Source organism: Trachurus trachurus (genome assembly GCF_905171665.1).
Source record: "Trachurus trachurus genome assembly, chromosome: 1".
Taxonomy (NCBI): domain Eukaryota; kingdom Metazoa; phylum Chordata; class Actinopteri; order Carangiformes; family Carangidae; genus Trachurus; species Trachurus trachurus.
The window spans coordinates 30836352-30851134 of NC_139891.1; the positions used below are offsets into that span (position 1 = coordinate 30836352).

The 14783-nt window shown below is 40.0% G+C and overlaps 2 protein-coding genes across 3 annotated transcripts; one reads left to right on the forward strand and one right to left on the reverse strand.

Annotated features, from left to right (window-relative positions):
• The first annotated feature begins 723 nt into the window (after positions 1-723).
• On the forward strand, positions 724-8271 carry LOC310992098 (protein CutA homolog). Of its 2 annotated transcripts, none has more exons than XM_083980086.1 (7): positions 724-795; positions 2269-2334; positions 3022-3170; positions 4088-4147; positions 4650-4695; positions 6482-6531; positions 6692-8270. In XM_083980086.1, exons 2-7 carry the CDS (start codon positions 2272-2274, stop codon positions 6789-6791), a joined length of 468 nt encoding a protein of 155 aa, XP_083836212.1. In that variant the 5' UTR covers positions 724-795; positions 2269-2271; the 3' UTR covers positions 6792-8270. The 2 variants fall into 2 exon arrangements, with proteins under 2 accessions (XP_083836212.1, XP_083836213.1); XM_083980087.1 differs by lacking the exon at positions 724-795 and adding an exon at positions 968-988 and having other exon boundaries at positions 6692-8271.
• A 1118-nt stretch (positions 8272-9389) lies between these two features.
• Positions 9390-12314, reverse strand: LOC310987538 (somatostatin receptor 3; the record flags this gene model as incomplete). The annotated part of the gene is made up of 2 exons (XM_083973846.1): positions 9390-10079; positions 11532-12314. The coding sequence occupies 2 exons, from the start codon at positions 12312-12314 to the stop codon at positions 9390-9392; spliced, it is 1473 nt and encodes a 490-aa protein (XP_083829972.1).
• Positions 12315-14783: the final 2469 nt, after the last annotated feature.

Sequence of the window (14783 nt, forward strand, 5' to 3'; positions counted from 1 at the left end):
GATGTTAGAGGTCTGTGGGGTCCTCTACTGGTCTGTCACTGTGTTGCAACCCAGTGACGGGCCCTTGTGCACTGATTAAGTGGTCAAGAGGTAGAACTTATACAACATCAAGGTGAAGTAATAATAATAATCATCATCATCATTTTATATAGTGCCTTTCATACATAAAATGCATCTCAAGGTGCCTTAAACAAAACATCAAACAATTAAAAACAATATTAATCAACAATCTGAAAGTAATAAACACAGTGATAGACAATAAAACAAAAACAGTCATATGAGTAAAATTATTGTGTAATAAGACAAAGTTAAAAAATCAAGTTAAAATAAATCAATTTGAAGTGCATTCTTGGTGATGTGGTTTCTTCCTTCAGTCAGCTCAGTGAAACGTCATTCAATATGATCAAATGTTTTTATCATTATTATTATTAGTAGTATTATTTAAAGTAAACAATGAAAAACAGAATAAAAAGATGAACCTATTAAACAACAAATAAGGCCCACAATGTTTTTATGTTTGTACCTACAGTATGGGTGTAGAGACCAATCTAACCAGTCACTGTGAGCAATGTCAAGTAATAAACAATTGCATAATAAACGATAAATAATTATAATGTTAATTATTTCGTTTGTTGTTAATATTACTATTACTATTTGTTCGTTTATTCATAATTTCTATTATTTAAACCATGGTACTACACACTCCAGTCAGTAGGCGGCGGTGTTGGCGACCCGCTGATAAAACCACAGCAGAGGAAGAAGAGCGGAGCGTCTCTTCTGGTCTGACAGCAGAAGGTAACGTTACAGTCTGATACAAAACTGCTACAAAACTACACACAAACCCAAACTGCTGCTGTTGTTTTCATGCACGTATTAAAAATAATCGCTGTGTACAGTTTTAACTCGTCGCCGCTGCAGCTGTGAAGTCGTCAGTGTTGTTGTTGAACCCGACTGAACAACAGTTAACATGTGTTTTGTTTGCTAAGCTGTTACAAGTTAGCATGTCTGCACGTCCGCCCCCTTCCTCACAAGCTCATTAGTTTTATATAATATACAGTAGGCCTAACTCTGGTTGTATGTTTGGAGTCTCTATCGCGCTGCAGAGTTGATTTAATTAACTTATCAGATACCAACTTTATACTGTAATGTGATAGACATAATGGATGTAAGCATGGTTTTGGGACAGAGTGAAACCACCGTGTTTACACATGCAAAGCAGGAGCTGCTGCATAAACACAGCTTAGAAATCATGCAGCCATTTCCTCATCGTTGTGCAAACTAACACACAGTCAGGGTTATGAGATGAGATTAGCCAGGATCAGCGCCCAGGGCTCCATTTTGCACCTAAAATTTTAGACAGTGCAAGTAATTTTTTTTTTATCAACTTGCACATGTGCAACCAGTAAATTTGCCTCTTTTTTTTTAAACACTGGTGAAACGTGGAAGAGGCCACTCAAAGAATCTGGTAGCCTATCTGTCATCAAAGGTGTCAGGACAATGTGTGTGAGGATCATGAATGAAAAGGAAATGTAAATATTGACTTTGCAAGTTGATTTACAGTTTGCGCCCCAAGATTTTCCTGGTCTGGGATCAGATGAAGAGACAGAAGGAGTTTGTTTCAGACCTGAGGCTTTGAAAGTGAATAGATGAGAAGTGGTGCTGTTTTTTTTAAATATAAATGTAGAAGGCCAAATATTGACTTGACGTTATTTTGTAGTTTTGTTCAAGTGCAAAACTGTAAAGACATCCTGAATGTAACAGCTTTCATTTGAATGGCCTAAATCTGTGCACAGTGCTGTACAGATACATGCAAAGCCCAAACCTTTTATACACAAACAAATGATTTTACTTTGCATTTTTATGGTATTCAAATAGGTAGGTTTATTTTTATAACGAGTGGATGTAAGCTCTGCCACGCTTATCTGTCTTCATGTGATCCCATACAGACTCCATGGTGCTGAGATTGATGCTCTGTGTGGGGGAAAAAAATGGTTAAAGACGAGTCTGGCAGTGCATTTGCAGTCACTGTCGCCTGATCGATGAAAATGCAAACATCTGCCTGAACTCACCCTGACGCACTTGTCCCATTTTTACTAAACCTATTTAAACACCTGCTTTCAAAGAGTAAAAAAGAAGAATAATGTGTCGGCACACTGAAATGTTTTCCCTGCATGCAGGTGAAATATATCGCGGCTTTTGCGTTTGATGCAATGTTTTTGTGTTTGTGTGTGCGGTCAGTGCTAACCATTGTGTGTCCGACCTGCTCAGGGAATGCGGATTGGACTGCCCAGTGCAGAGACACTGCAAGGTGGATCCTTTAAAGCTGTGGTTCTGGTGAGTGTGTGTTGCATGCAGGTGTCTCTAACGCATCACAACCACATGGCCACCAGGGGCGGGTTCTGCCTCCTTGCTGTTGCTCTGATGTATTTTGCACTAGTGATGTCACGATTATAGATTTTCTTGGTACGATTATTGTCAGAGAAATAATCACGGTATTACGATTTCCACGATTATTATGCATGAATTAATTTCACAACACTATGAATGTGTAAAATCAAATATAGTCAAAATATAATTACATTACTCATCATTTACACAAAATATTTTAAGTATCTGTTAATATAGGACCAATTATCGATCTCCCAGGGGAAGTGTTTGAAATCTTAAAATCATTAATTGTCATCTATATCAAATGTTTAAGTTTATTAAAAAATTTTTTAAATGTATTTATTACAAATGACACGCTAACATTTAAATCCCCACCAATTCAAAGCTACATTAGGTAAACAGACCAGTATCTGTGCATTTACTTTTACTTTGGTGCACATCTGCCGATATGGCTCTGACATCATTTTTGGAAAGTGACGGTATATAGGAATCTGTACAATAAATTAATTGTGGCGTTTAATACCACGATTAATTGTGAAAACAAGTAATCGTGACATCCCTATTTTGCACACATTGCTGCCATGTTGTTGGATTTCCATTTCATCCTCCTCCTGTGTTTTCCTTTTCTCTCAGACGGCGCTCCTCAGTGTGTTTATGTTCCAGCTGCTGAGGACGGTTGGACTGAGGGCGTTCTCCATGGCATCTGAGACGTACACGTCGGGCACACACTCGGCCGCTTTCGTCACCTGTCCCAACGACACGGTGGCGAGAGACTTGGCAAGGTGATACAAGAAGTAATTGTGTTTTGTCTTGTTAAAGGTCCAGTTTGTAATAATTGGCAAAATCTGAATATACAACCCATGAATATATTTGTTGGTTTTTGTAGCCTTATAATTATTATTTTATTTATACCGGTACATATAGCAAGGGTCTTGCTTTAGAGAGTGTCGCCATCTTGCGCCGCCATGTTTGAACATTTCGTATTCATAAATAAACCAACGAATAAGAAGGTGGAAGGAAAGAAGGAGGAGTAGGAAACAGCAGACATATTGTAAAATGGTTTAGATCTTCACCTCATCGCTCCATGCTCCTGAAATGGTGAGTGAGCGCTGCAAACTAGAATCTGAACGCTAGACATCACGGTTTTACCCCCATTTTACACACTGGACCTTTAACATTAGTATTGAATAAAGCGTAAGTCAGTGCAAAGTCTACAGTATATTGTTGATGCCCCTTCTCTCTCTTACTGGGCAAAATGAAAATGGGCAAATGGACTTTTAGCACATATGCAGCAAAACAAAAAATGTGCATTGCGTTCTGAAAGTGTTCAGACCCCTTCAGGTTCCTCCCGTCTCTGTAGGAAGGTGCAGTTCCTTCCTCCTCATGGCTAAATGAATCTACACAGTCAAAGAGTAGAAACACTTCAAAGATGACAAAGAAAAACTGTGGGACACTTGAGCTACAGTCCAAGTGTCAGAGCAAAGTGTCTCTTGTGATATATCAGCTTTTCTTCACCTTCTTTCACTTTGTCTTTATAGCGTATTGATTGTAGATGGATGAGGGAGAAGTTGAAGGGCGCCTGAGCTCTTTGTTAATGGACTGTGGATTGTCATTTATCCCATCCAGACATCATGATTGTCTCCGGTTCTTTAATGTGTTTCCACTTGTGTCTGAATCCTTCTCTGCTTCCGTCTCTCAGGGGGATTGTGGAGAAGAAATTAGCAGCTTGTGTCAACATCGTCCCAGCCATCAAATCTGTGTAAGTTCAGAGACGGCTGCTTTTTCACTGTTGTCCAAACTGGGACGTCTGTTTCTACTGGCAGCATTTGACTTTACCAAAATGATTATTGTTATGGATGCACGATAACTATCGATACAGATAATTATTGGCCCGATATTGGCTGATAATTATCGGCCAATATACACAGATATGTCTGATAATGACTTTACTAGAGCCAATTATAATTAGTCAACGTTGCCTTGATTTTGTTCATTTTCAGTCCTAAGTTGATTTGAAACAAAAATGCATTTTTGAAGAGTTATAACTGTTCTTGTTTTTGTTGTAATTACAGTAGTGAGGCAGAGTTTTAATGTTGAATTCATCTTTACTCACTACATCTTAGCCTTTCTCAACCTCTGGTGTGAATATAAAGAGTTATCATACATCCCCAATTATTTTCTTCAGATATCAGTGCTTTATTACATAGTTATTAATAATAATAGTTACTAATAATGAAAATCATTTTGTCTCCTTCCTTCAGATACGAGTGGCAGGGGAAGATTGAGGAGGACAGTGAGGTGTTGCTGGTGAGTGCCTTGTGGTTTGTTAACATGTGTGCGCGCTGTCACTTTAAATGCAGCTGAAACTTGTACAGCTTAGTGTTAATTAGTAAATCTGCTGCAAGAACAACAGGAAGTTAAAGTAATGATGGTTGAATTAACAGCTATGGACAACACAATAACATAGGTTATATATCAAAACCTCCTTCTGACTAGTTTCTTGTCTTTTTATTCAAATTAATGAGACCATTTGTAGTTTTATGGAGTGTATGTAAGTGTATTTATTAAAGAAACCTGCTGGTTTGATTGTTTTTTTTAGTGAAATCATAGACATGTCAAGACCACTGTCTCCCACTGTGCTGTGTGTTGATTAAAGCCCTGGTGCTGTCCGTGGTGCTGAAGTAACAGACCGATAGAGGCTTTGATGGTCAACTCTGATTAAATCAAATATCCGGTTCTCTTCAGAGTGACCTCTGCTTCCTGGAGAAGTTTAAAAAGCCGTTGTTTGAGTTAAATGTTGCTCAGTCAGTGTTCTTTGATTTCCACCTCTGCAGCGCTGTGTTCAAATGTACACGAGCACAGCAGCTCTCACACCAACAATAAGTGGCTCCAGCAGCACTTGCAGGTATAGTTAGGATGTCAATGCTGCTCATTAACAAACCTCTTCAAAGCGCTCTAATTAAAATGTTGTGTTTACTTCAACTTTGTGTGAAAAACAAACAACAATTACACATAATTCAACAGTTTCAACATAGTTAACCTTTAAAAACAATGAAAGACAGAAAAAAACAGAGGTGGTGTAACTCTTTGCTGAAGTCATATAAACAAAACTGTGAAAAAACGATTAGCTGGGGAAGAAAAACCTCTTGTAAGTTGATTTAAATATTTAAATCAGTCAGTAGTTAATGTCCCTGTTACTGTGTGGGCTGTTAGGCGACTTTCTTGCCAGACCTCAGTCTATGATGTGAACTTTGATGCTCTGATGTGGGAAATACAAATTAGATGATCCCTAATTTCAAATCCCTCTTAACCCTTTAACACGGTAATAGAAGCAACACAATCCACTGGGTGTGAAGCAAGGTTATTACAACATGTTCAATAGTTTTTATTTTTTAATTCGTTTTTCAGTTTGCTTTTTATTTCAGTTTAGTTTTAGTTCAACAAGTGAGTTTTAGTTCAGTTTTTATTCAGTTTTAGTCTTTGTTTTACAGTTTTATCAGGAGGACAGCCTTGATTTGTAGACGCTTCACTGTCAGAGCTCTGAAGATGAACTTGCAAATATGTGGGACTTTTCCCTTTAAGTTCGGTACTACATGTTCTCATTAGTCCTAATCATGATACATTTACCTTTATCTACCAGGGGGTCGTACTGAATAATAGTGCCAGTATTCAGCTATGTCTGAATAATGGGCTTCCTGCAACTTTGGCCATTTCTACTAAAACACAAACCAAGCTAATTTAATCTGCAGTTCAGTTTAGTTTAAAGTTAGTTTTGAATTGGCTGCTGTAGTTTTTATTTAGTTTCTGCTTATTAAAAACAGCCTTTTTTATTTTTGCTTCAGTTAACTGGATTATTTCTTAGTCTAATTACGCTGGTGTTTAGGGGTTATATCTCATCTGTTTCACTCTGTTACATCTTAACATGTGTGCACTAGGTGGAGACATATTTAAGCATCAGTTATGACATTTACGTGTTTTTAATATTCAGGCTGAGCATTTTGTGGAGGCAAAACAAAAAGAAAAGAAGAGGAAGGTTGTTTTTCAGCATTAAACCCTCCGCGCCTGATCACTTTGTGTCTCTCTCCTCATTTAGATGATTAAAACAAGAAGTTCCAAAGTGCCTGCTCTGGCTGAATACGTGCGGTAAGCCACCACACTCTCCGTCTCACAGGAACACAGCGTTCATCATTTCTTCCATTACCTGCTGTGACTCACACAGTCCGAGAGCGCGCCTTGTAATTACTGCCGTTTCTCTGTGCCGCGCACTCTGTCGACTCATAACCGCTGGTTGTCCTTCCCACAGCTCCAACCATCCGTACGAGGTGGCCGAGGTCATCAGCCTGCCCATCGACCAGGGCAACCCGCCCTACCTGAAGTGGATAGGAGAGGTCGTACCAGAATGAGGCGGCGCCGGTGGACGAGGAGAAGAATTAACGGATGTGTGTCAAAATGAATCTGAAATAATGTGAAATATCCTCCGTTTCAAAGACAAACACAGTTCTTCAACAAGGTTAGATGCCACCATCCACATCTGTAACGGTGTTATTGAGTGCTTAGGGCCAGGACACTACAAAGACACAAATTTGTTTTTTTGAAATGAATAAAACTTGTATTTTATAAAGGATTTCCTATGTTGCTTTACTCAACAGTGAGGACTTTAGTTTTTTCTGTACTACTACCAATTCTAGCCTCCAGAGGGCAGCATTGGTATTTAGTTAACCAAGTGGAGAATAAACAGACTTGAGTGTTTAAATTGAACAGTCACACCAACATTGGTCAGATCTTTGATGTCTTGAGCCAAAAGTAGCATTTTGAAATAAAGTGAAGGATTATTTTTCATTGGGTTTTTAGTCTTTGTTGGTAAAAACATACAGCTGAGGTCAAAATGACAAATGATACACAGTTAATATACATGTTAATGAAGACATTTCACACTGCATACAGTACATGCTCATACAATGTGCAGGAGTTCAAGTGACACGAAGGCAACATCAGATTTTACTCAAGTACAAAGTATTTACACAACAATATCATCTGTAAACATTCATTTAGTCCACTCTGAACACACCACTCTTTGCTTCAGTGCTTGACCAACATGGCTGAAAACACAACATCACAATACAAACACTCATTCAAAGGGAATTACGAGGCAGTGTGGCCTTGTATTATAATGTGTAGATCTGGGATTTAATTAGACATAAAATACTGAGTTCACCACACACTACAAAACACAGCCTTGTTATTTCAACCATCATCATCAATCCAGTGTCTGTACATCGCCTGAGTCAGTACACAGTCGTGCTTAACTAGGAGCACAAGAAGATATCTTAACTTTAAGTCATACTAAACAAAGATGTTTTAAAGACACCTAAGTTATTTGCGTTATTCTGCTAGACTTGTATTGTTATTTTGCTGTAAGACTTCAATATTTGAAATTGCCGTAAAAAGAATAAACACATTTTCTAGTGTGTCAGGGTTTAAATCCGTTATATTACCTTCATCTTTATTTTTTCCTCATTTCCTTAAATATTTGATCAAAATACATACATTTAAACAAGATGTGTAGGTGTGTAGTTTGCACCATATTTTAGATTTAATTGAAAGAAACTAAATAGAGCAAACATTCAAAATCGAAATGTAACACATAAAAACTAAGACTTTGCACTAACCAAAGAAAAACATAAAAGAAACATTTGTTTTCTCTCTTATTTTTTCATGAGGTTAAATAAAAATACACTTCACACATGCAGATGTACTGTGACGAGGCCCATTGTCTGCTGCACATCGCCTCATGAGTGATGTACTACACAATCCCTGGAAGCTTAAAACATCCCAGCTGTGGCAACCAAACAGACAGATCCACTGAGCATGTTGTGGTTGATCTGGATCTGTGAGTTCAGCCCCATACAAAGAGATGTATCACACTTTATTATTTCTAATCCAAGATCCTTCACTCTCCCCGCAAAAAACCCCAGTGTGTCTAGTTCAGTGCCTAATAAAGGTTTTTTTTTTCATAATAAACCACACATTTTAAAGTGTCATTTTACTATCACCAGTCTATGGAACACCTGTCTTGAAACAAATCAGAAATGCGCAACAACACAACTACATTTCTTCACGTTTCATGCATGTAGAAAAAGTCAGACCTTCAATGTCAACTCATTAAACCTGGGAGAAAAAACAGAAATGTTGTTCTTGTTCTGCCTACTTCCTCTTGAAACCACCTATTATGAAGATATATGACACAATCTTTTTTTTGTTACCATTGCACATATTGTGTAGCGAGCTAAAGCAAGTTAACCTTGCAATGAGGAAGAAAAATCACAAAAACCACTTAAGCAACAGATTCAGAAATGTCTCTGTGGAAATAAGTCATCTACAATCTACCTTTTGTGGGCTGCTGTAAAACCCACGGCAGTAAAAGTAAAAGGTTAACATAGCTGACGTTTTTTTCATTTCAAGGGTTGTGGCGTCTCCCATTGGAACATGATTCACACAGTGCATTAGCCGTTTCACTTCAAGATGTTCTTTGTCTTTGAGAGAAGAAAAAAAAACAAGGCTGTCGTCTTCAACATGACGGCAATAAATACATTAATGATGATCTTTCCTGTTGGAGCTTGTTCAGAAAAGTCACGAAAAGCCGGACCGCCCACGTCAATCTGATGTCTCTTCAAGTAAGAAAAAAAAAAACTGGGCTTTCATCAGTCCAAGTTTTACACAACAATACTCTGAGGACTCGAGACAAAAACATCAAGAAAAAACACGTAAATGTCAATGACAAATTGTCAGTATCAATACCACAGATTCTTCATGTTTTAGACTATTTGTAAAGATAATTGCACATTGATCTTCTTAACACTGAGGCGATTTTCCAGAGCAATTTCCCTTGCAAAACAGCTTTTACTGTCACAAATGGTGCTTGTTTGTCAGATTCAAATCTGAAAAATTCACGTCTCGAAGAAACTTTTTAACCTACTGGACACAGATTCGTGTTTTTTTTTTTACAGATAGCTGATTTCAAGCACAGAGTTTTTGTCCAATAACTCTTCAGGTTGTGACCTGCTGTTCCTACGTTTACTGCTGAGAGAGGACGTTGCCTCGGCCGGATCGAAGCTTTTTCCGGACAGTCGTTTGGCGATCTGGCCAGAATCCTCCGACTCAGGCTTACCCCCTGTCCTCGAGGCGCCGTTTCCATTTTCAGACATTTTGCGTATTTCGCTCATCTGCACGGCCCCTTCTCTCCCGTTTATTTCCTCTTCATCTTCATTATTTTCACCACAGTCTTCTCTATGTGCATTGGCGACCCCTCCACATTTTTGCATTTGAAGCACAATGCCGCCCCACTCCTCTGTGGGCCGCTGCAGCTCGGTGACGGCCCTGTCGTTGCTTTTTATCCTGCGCGAGGTACGACACAGGGCCTTCCTGAAGCCCCTCTTGAAGTTGTCGGACAGAAACCCGTACAGTATGGGGTTGGCGCAGCTGTTGGCGTACGAGAGCACGACGACGAAAAAGTAGAGCCCCCTGAAGTCCCCCGGCAGGACCACCAGGAGGTTGACGATGTTCAGAGCGTAGAACGGTAGCCAGCAGAGGACAAACACGGCCACCACCACCACCACCATCCTGGTGATTTTACGCTCCGACTTCCTGCGTCGAGAGGACGAGGCCTGTGCTCGCTTTCCAACGGTTCGCACCTTGGAAAGAAAAACGAGATATTTTTTCTTTCTCAACTCAATGCTGCTGTGTCACACTGTTATAATAAAATATTTCAATCACTAAATATCAGCGGGGATTAGGGAGAGAAAATGTCTGATCCTTAAAATATTAAAGTAAACAGCTCAAGAGAGACTGATAGCATCGATGCTTCTTTATGTAATAAAAAAACGTAATCCTATGTTGAGCTTAGCCTGAGTTTGTAATGAGCACTTAATGTTTACCCACAGAGTTATAACCTACTGATGAGGGCGCCGTGTGCTTTTCCATTTTCTCTGCAAATATTGCAACAGTGTAAGTGTCCTCCATCATAATTAGTAATCTCGAGAGATAATGGTCCACTTAGAAAACATATTAGTGTTTACCCATGTGTTTGTGATGAAAGCGGTTGTATTAAAAAGGCTTTTCTGCACTGATTTCCTTTGCTAGTAGACCGAAAAATAATATTATACAATGGTATTGCAAAGTAGGAGGAGCTGTTTCATTTCTTTTTCCTATTGACAATATCTGACTGGTGGCTCACGGTTGAGGCACTTCTCCAGCTTTATTTAATTAAAGAAAAAAGAAAAGAAAAGAAAAAAAAACTTGGTTGCTGGAACAATATGAACCTGAAATTGACTTTTGGTACAACTCACTGCTTCGTGTCCATAGCAACAAGTCCTCCAACTTGAACCAAAGACCCTTTCTCCTGAAATAGAGCCCTTGCCAGACCTCAGTAGTCACGATTACAATAATAAACATGTAGACTGTACTGTCAATGGCGTATATATCTTTGTCACCATGGTTACTATGTATAACAGGGTCATGACTTGGTAGGGGCAGAAAAAAGACTTGATTAGCTTTAGGAACCACTACGCTTCCTCGGCATTGGATTGTAAACCGGTCTCCTGTCTAACCATCTCTCCACCCTGACCTCATCCTGACATGGCTTTTGTGGCTCTTTATACCCTACTACATTGCTCCTTTTCCTCTGCTTCATGTAAAGTAAGAGGCTATTTTTAAAGAAAAAAAACATTTCCTCCCACTTCACAACTCCCTGTAAACAAATCTAACTGTGCGTTCAGACCGAAAGCGTCGAGAGCGTCGCGGTGGCCGGAAGTCATTCATTTTCAATGAGAACCAGCGTCGAGGAGCGTTGAAGAGCGTCAAAGGCGTTGGCGTCGCGTTTTGGCGGCGAGAGCGTCAGGAGAAAGTTGAAATCTCCTGAACTTTATGCTAATGAGCGATGATGCGGAGCAGCGGCAACCAATCAGAGTGTAGATGTCCCCCACTCAACCAACCACAACCGACGTCAACTTCTTTGACGCGCGTCAAAAACGCCAGGGTGTTCAGACCACCAGCGTCGCGGAAAAGCGTCAAGAGCGTCTTTTGACGCTTTTGACGCTTTTGGTCTGAACGACCCATAAGCATCTGGCTTTGTGTAAAAGCTTTACCTTAATGACGATCAGCAGGTAGCACAAGCAGATGACCAGCAAGGGGCAGAAGAAACCAACGGTGCACGTGTACACAATGAACGACGTCTTCCAGACTTCTGCGGGTTCAGGCCACACGATGCTGCAGTTCCCGTCATCCTTCAGCACGTCGGCAAATACCACCACCGGCAGCACCACCACGAAGGACCCCACCCAGACTGTGGTGCTGATGGCCTTGGCCACGTGAGGACGCCGCCACCAGGTGGAGCGGATGGGGTGCACCACGGCCAAGTAGCGGTCCACCGACATCACCGTCAGGCAGAAGATGCTGGTAAACTGGTTGATGGCGTCCACCGTCATGACCACACGGCACATTAAAGAACCAAAAGGCCAAGAGAGCAGAGCGTTCTGCACCGCCAAGAAGGGCAGACCCAGCATGAAGAGCTCATCCGCGATGGCTAAGTTGAGGATGTAGATGTTGGTGACTGATTCATTCTTGGTGTAGTTGACTATAACGTGGATGACCAGAGTGTTTCCCAACAGGCCAACGACACACACTATCCCATAGATTAGAGGAATGAAGATACCGGCCAAACCCGGGAGCGACCCATGTTCAGGTTTGGTGCAGTTCTGACAGGAGTTAAGGAGGAAGGAGCCGTTGGTTGGTGTGAAGCTGACAACCGGTTCAGAGGGAGTGGAGAGCAGCAGGAAATGTGAGTAAGGGGCCACAGAATTGTTGCTCCAAGTGACTGGAGGTGTTTCCTGAGGCAGCAAGGAAACCTGTGTGGCCTGGATGATCTCCATGGAGGCGTTATGGGGTACAAGGCAACAGAAGTCGGGGAGATCCCATCAGTGACTGGTAAATATCCCTGAAAGACAAAACCAAATAAATGAATGTAGCTCACTTCAATTAAAAATAAAACTAATTTGCTTTACATTGACATCTTGAAATGTTGGACCATACACTGCACAGTTAGCATTGCTTAGCACAAGGCTGAAAACAACGGAAAACAAGTAAAGTCCCTTAAGTCTATCCCTTAAAGCAGATATCAGCTTCACGGCCGTTTCGGCTAATGCTGCGTTCAAGGCAGGCTTTTGAAACCGTAAGTTACAGCTTCAAGTCACAACTACGACTTGGTAGCGTTCCAGGTAACCCGTAGCTCGTGTTTTTACCATCCTGTTGTCTGTGAAAGTTCCCTATAACGGCCACTCGTAACTTCCGACCCGTGAACTCGTACCAGATCGAACTGGTATGACTTCACAGGAAGGAAAAACACAAAGTACGAGTTTCTTTGAACGCACCATGAGTTAGCAGCCCCCGCCCTTGTCAGGCATCAATTGGTCCTCGTGCTACGTCACCACATTCACGCGCATCCCTTGGCTGCACACACAGCCCTTCATGCCGTTCTCTCTCCTCATTGGATAACACTTGTATCCCACAAGGAAAATTTTCTCCTCGGGTTACAGCAGAGCAGAGTGACGGAGAGACTCGTGTTTAGGCTGAAATACTTCATGTAAGTGATTGCTGACGGAAAATAGGACTATTTAGGACTTATATTAACAAAAACATTCCACTGATATCTGCTTTAACAGTGCACAAGCTGTATTTTGCTTGGTTAATCTCTTATTTCTGTTTTAAGATAGCAGTCTGGTGTTTTGTCTTTAGTTTAGTTTAGTTTAGCTTAGCTTAGTTGGAAACAGGTAAAAAAAAAAACTAGCCTGTAATAGCCTACAGGTAAATCTGTTCAATATCGTGTAGAAAATCAATACGTTAATGCAACAAGTTGTGGCTTAATAGGAGTTTGTGTGCTGGACCATTTCCTTAACTGGGAACTTCATGTAGGCTAAGTAGCAGATATATCACATGGGAGTTGGGAAGCAGTGGTGGTCTACATGTATCAACCAAAAATGGCTTGAAAGCATCAGCTAGGAACCACAGGGTTTTTAGAATCAGATATTGTTTCTCTTCTCTCATTTTCTGTCATCTCCACACTGTCAACTCTTACTGTAGGTAAACTCTGACTCCCCTTAAACCTAACATTTCAGTTTCTAAGTGGATAAAATTAGATATAACCTGATCATTTGTGCACTTTTTGCAGTCCAAGCTAGCAGCCTAGCTAGGCTTACAGCCTTGTGGATCCACCTCCAAACAAACACAAGAGCAGAACCCATCTTCTCATCTTACAGTTGCAATAAATTGAATCTAATTAAACTATTCATTCAACAACATTACTGTAACTAAACAATACAATATTAGAGCTAAAAAATGACAGATTAAAAAAAGTGAAAAGGACAAAGTGGAATAGAAAATTAGGTGCACACAAACTGTAAGAAGTTTGGTTTTACCTCGGCCCAGTGGCTTGTAGAATACTAAACCACTAATCAACTTGACAACCTTCTTTCCATCACAACAAAAACAAGCCTTCACCAGAACAGAAACATAACGCATTTAGTTCTATTAGTACAAGACTTGTTTATGAAGCCATACTGGCTTCTTAATAACCACCGGGTCGCACGACGGCACACCTTCACTCCTCACAGCGATGGCTAATAATTGGCGCTGTGTTGGGAACAATACGCACTGACCTATGGAAGGAAAAAATAATGTTCTCAACAACCTTGACTTGACAGAATTAATGATGGTGTGAGGATTAAGTGAAAAGAAGAATTTAAAAACAAAAGTATAACGATATTGCTACAGGAAATTAAATTGTGAGGGATAAAATAAAGAATATCAACATGAGAAAATAAAAGGGAATGTTATACACCTTGTTCTGTTAAATAATTACTATGCTTGGAGAGGCTTTTCATGTTTTCCCTTCGTATCTTGATCAAATATTACATGTTCGATTACCATCAGCTTCTGCATATTTTCTTTCAAGGCTGAATGTAAGTGGTAATACTGTACCTACAATCAGGGCTATGATTATAAAATGTAAATGTAATGTAAATTGGTAAAAGCTGTGCAGGTGGGAGATGACCTGATACACTTTTTATGTTATGTAAGGAATTTATTTTTTCCTGCAAGATTAATAAAATTGGTTAATATGAAAGCATTTTTATTATTTTTGTTTGATGCATTTCCAGAGACCTAAAATAATCCAACCCTCAACTACTGTCCATAAAAATAAGGCAAATTGAAAACCATACCATCGAAACACCACATGCATGCTCGACAGTGCTGCAGTGATGATAAAGGGAAAAAAAACTCCATTAAAACCTAATTTGTAACAGAGTAAATGCATGATAGGAAGGAACGTATAGAAAATGCAA